The following is a 3,328-nucleotide window of genomic DNA, read 5'->3' on the forward strand; positions in this document are numbered from 1 at the left end:
GAACATTCTTGAATATATTTATTGGTGCAAGGGAGTAAACAGCCAGAGCTGAAAAGGCAGAAAGGAGGGTGGGAAGATGGAAAACGCACCACCCCCCACCACCTTCACTGTCCCAAGCAGGTGGGACATCTGGACATCCACGGGATCCTCTGGTTTCTTCTGGCTTTTCCCTTTGTCTTCAAGCTGGGGGGACCCGAGAGAATGTGGCCCCCAGGATGGGTGCTCCTCCAGTCAGGTGGTGCTGCGAGGCCCCCGCCGGGCAGCGGGGAGCTCACGAGGCCTCGTCCCTGAAGAGCGTGAGGTTGTGCTTCCGGATGTGCTCCAGCAGCACCCGGCCTCGCCGTGCCAGGGTCCGGAGAACCCGCTCCAGGCCCTGTCTCCCGCCCTGACTGTCCCAGAACACGGGGTCCATCCGCAGGGACTTGAGCAGCATGCTCTGTAGACACCCTGAGGCGAGGACCTGCACGACAGACTCGGGAAACCTGCAGGAGGTCCCCCGGGCCCCAGGACAGAGGGGAAAAGCGAAAGTGACCTCAGAAAACGTCCAGGACGGGGGAACCAGACGGACAGACATTGCTTGGCTGACAAACCCGGCACAGTTGTCCTGCAGAGTGCCCGCGGCCCGCCGGCTGACTTATTACCGGAGAGCCCTTGCACCTACTCTGCTGTGAAAGCAGGTGGGGCACGGAGCTTCTGGATGGGTCCCCTCCCACAGAGGAGCTGGGGAATCAGCTCTGCTAGCCCAGGGGAAATGCCAGGAAGAGCCCAAAGAAGGCTGCGCCGCCTGCCATGCGTGAGCGGGGAAGGCAGGCTCCCCAGGCTGGCTCCTCTGGGGCGAGAGAAGGGCTAGCCTCCCCAGACCCTAGCAGGCTGCCAGTGCTCGGCAGGGCCAGGAGGCCCTCGGGATATCGGGGGTGCCTGCTGGCTGTGTGCCCTCCGCTTTCCCCGAGCTCCCCACCTCCTCACAGGGCTCAGATCCAGCAGCTTTTGTCTAATAGGCCGCAGGCGGCTCAGGAGCACGAGTCAAGGTCCCGCGGTCTACAGCAGGGCTCTCGGGCCTCAGTCTCCAAACCTCCTTCCAACCCCACTGAGCCTCACCGGTCGATGCCCTCCAGCAGCCGGAAGTTCAGCTTGTCCTCAGGATGCTGAAGGTTGCCGGCATTATCGATGTAGACCAGATGGGATGGATCACTGCTCCGGACCTCAGGCAAGAAGATGGACAGGGACAGGGGTGGGTAAGCTTGCAGCCTAGCCGGCACCCACGGATTCTATCAGGGTTAAGGGGCCTGGGGGGCCCTGAGCTGACAGTCCCACCATGTGGTGTGGCTGGGAATGAGAGTCCGTGTCTTCTACTCCCTTCTCCCGCCGCCGTGCACCTCATTCCTATACATTCTCCAGGGTTCCATGGTATTTTCCCATAATTCTCTCCATCACCCTAGGCTTAACTTATGAACTTTTGCCTCCAGGACCCTAGCTTTCCCTCTCTCTGTTTCTTCTCCCCCTCGCCCCTCCTCTATACATCAGGGATCATCTATTTCTTGATGCCTAATGACTCCTCCCTCCAAAAACTGCTCTCCTAAGGGATCTGTGAAACAGCTGCCCCCAGGGGTAAATGATAGCTCCCCGGGGTGACTGCCTTTTACCAGGGAAGAGGGGAGCAGCTGAGGACAGGAGATGGAGATTTCCTACCACCCAGCGGCTTCACGAGGCAGCCCTCCTACCAGGATGTGGACCAGCCACAGCTCGCCCGGGTTCCGGCACTTCTCGCGGAGCCTCTCTTCCACGCAGGGGTCTGACGGCTCGGGTTCGAAGCCGCAGCAGTAGCGGTCCAGGCGGTCATGCACCTACGAGGACAGCCAGGCGGTGAGGGGTGCGGCCCGGCCTGGCCCGGGGGGCTGGTGCTGGGGGCAGTCTCAGCGGCTGTTGGGGCCTCAGCCAGAGAGGGAGCTTCTGCGCCGCTCCTCCAGCCAGCCCGCCCTGCCCGCCAGGAGCTGGGGCTCCCGCCTCGGGCCAGCACCGAGGTGCGATACCATACCCGGATTCCCACCGGTACCCACGGCTTCATCTACGGCGCTGCCCCGAACCCTGGCCCGAGGCCACCGGGCCTCCCCGTGCTGACCCTCTGTCCACCCGGGCAATCCACACAGGACTCCGCTTTTTCTTTAAGCAGGGATTCCTCCCCTCTTTGGCACTAAACGTGCTTTAATGAGCGTCTAGACAGCTCCTGAGCGGACCGCTCTTCCACCTGCGGCGAGGCCTGACTCGAAGTCAGGGAGGGGGGAGGGCATTCCCCTCACAGGCTCGTTTTCCACTGGGTGCCTCCAGCGGGAGTTCTCAAGCATGGTGTGGGGTCAATTCTGGGGAGCTCTGCCTCCCACCCACTACATACACACATGTAGATGACATACATGACATTTTAGAATGTCCTAGGATTCTCATAATAACATACCCCACTCACCTGCTTCCAGGAGCTTTCTTCGGAAGGAAGGAGCTACAGCCTGCGAGTCAGGAATTAAATAGAAACATGGATCCGCCCCAGCCCCGACCTACGTACGTGAGGAGGTTATGTGCCGTAGGCGGCAAAGGCAAAGAGGTCCAGAACGGAGAGGCCTAAAAACAGAAGTGGCAGAGCCCTCTGGGATGGGCGATGTTAGAGGGTCTTGCTGGAGGGAGAAAGGCAGGAAGGAATAGGTTGAAGGGGGAGGTGGTGTGGAAAAGGTTGGGATGTGCTAGGAAGTGGATGAGAGGGTGAGGTTGGGGGCAGCAGGCAGTGCTGTCACAGGGTGGGCGAGCTGGAGGAGATGCACCCTTTTTCCTCGTAGGAAGGAAATCCGGTTTGATACAATACCTTGATGAGTGCTAACGACAGAAGGTGAGATCTCCAGAGGTCTGGGTGTGGGAGGACTTGCTTTGCTTGGGACAAGAGGAAAAATCCATTTGTTGCTGTGGGAGGAGGAGGAGAGAGAGGAGAGGAAGAGAGAAGTGAAGCAGGGAGCAGCAGGAGGCTGAGGGTGTGAGATGTGCCCTCCGTGACCCCTCCATCCTCCAGCGCAGTGGCCACCCTTGTGAAATGCTGGCTGGCCTTGGGGAAAGGGGCTGAGTTTTGAGTTCAGGTTTGGTGTGGGGCAAATCGAGGCATGTGAAGCAGCAGTCAGCTGCCTGGGATTTGCCCAAATCCTAGGAAGGTTTCCAGATCCTCTCGGGTTGTGGGACCCAGGGTGTGAGTCATCTTAAATCCCCAGGTGCTGTCAGGGTCACAGGAGAGGGAAGGCTCAGGGACCCCTAGGCTCTACCAACGAGGATGATGAATCACACAGGTGCTAACTCT

General features: G+C 59.8%; 1 protein-coding gene across 1 annotated transcript in view; it reads right to left on the reverse strand.

Annotated features, from left to right (window-relative positions):
* Nucleotides 1-3,328, reverse strand: part of GASK1A (golgi associated kinase 1A) — a 55,599-nt gene continuing 52,271 nt past the window's right edge. Inside the window, exons 3-5 of the mRNA XM_040636904.1 lie at nt 1,722-1,844; nt 1,099-1,202; nt 1-482 (exon numbers count right to left, since the gene is read on the reverse strand). Coding sequence (XP_040492838.1) covers nt 272-482; nt 1,099-1,202; nt 1,722-1,844 — 438 coding nt within the window. The 3' untranslated portion in view covers nt 1-271. The remainder of the gene's footprint in view (nt 483-1,098; nt 1,203-1,721; nt 1,845-3,328) is intronic.

Source organism: Ursus maritimus, unplaced genomic scaffold (assembly GCF_017311325.1).
Source record: "Ursus maritimus isolate PB19 unplaced genomic scaffold, ASM1731132v1 scaffold_20, whole genome shotgun sequence".
NCBI lineage: Eukaryota > Metazoa > Chordata > Mammalia > Carnivora > Ursidae > Ursus > Ursus maritimus.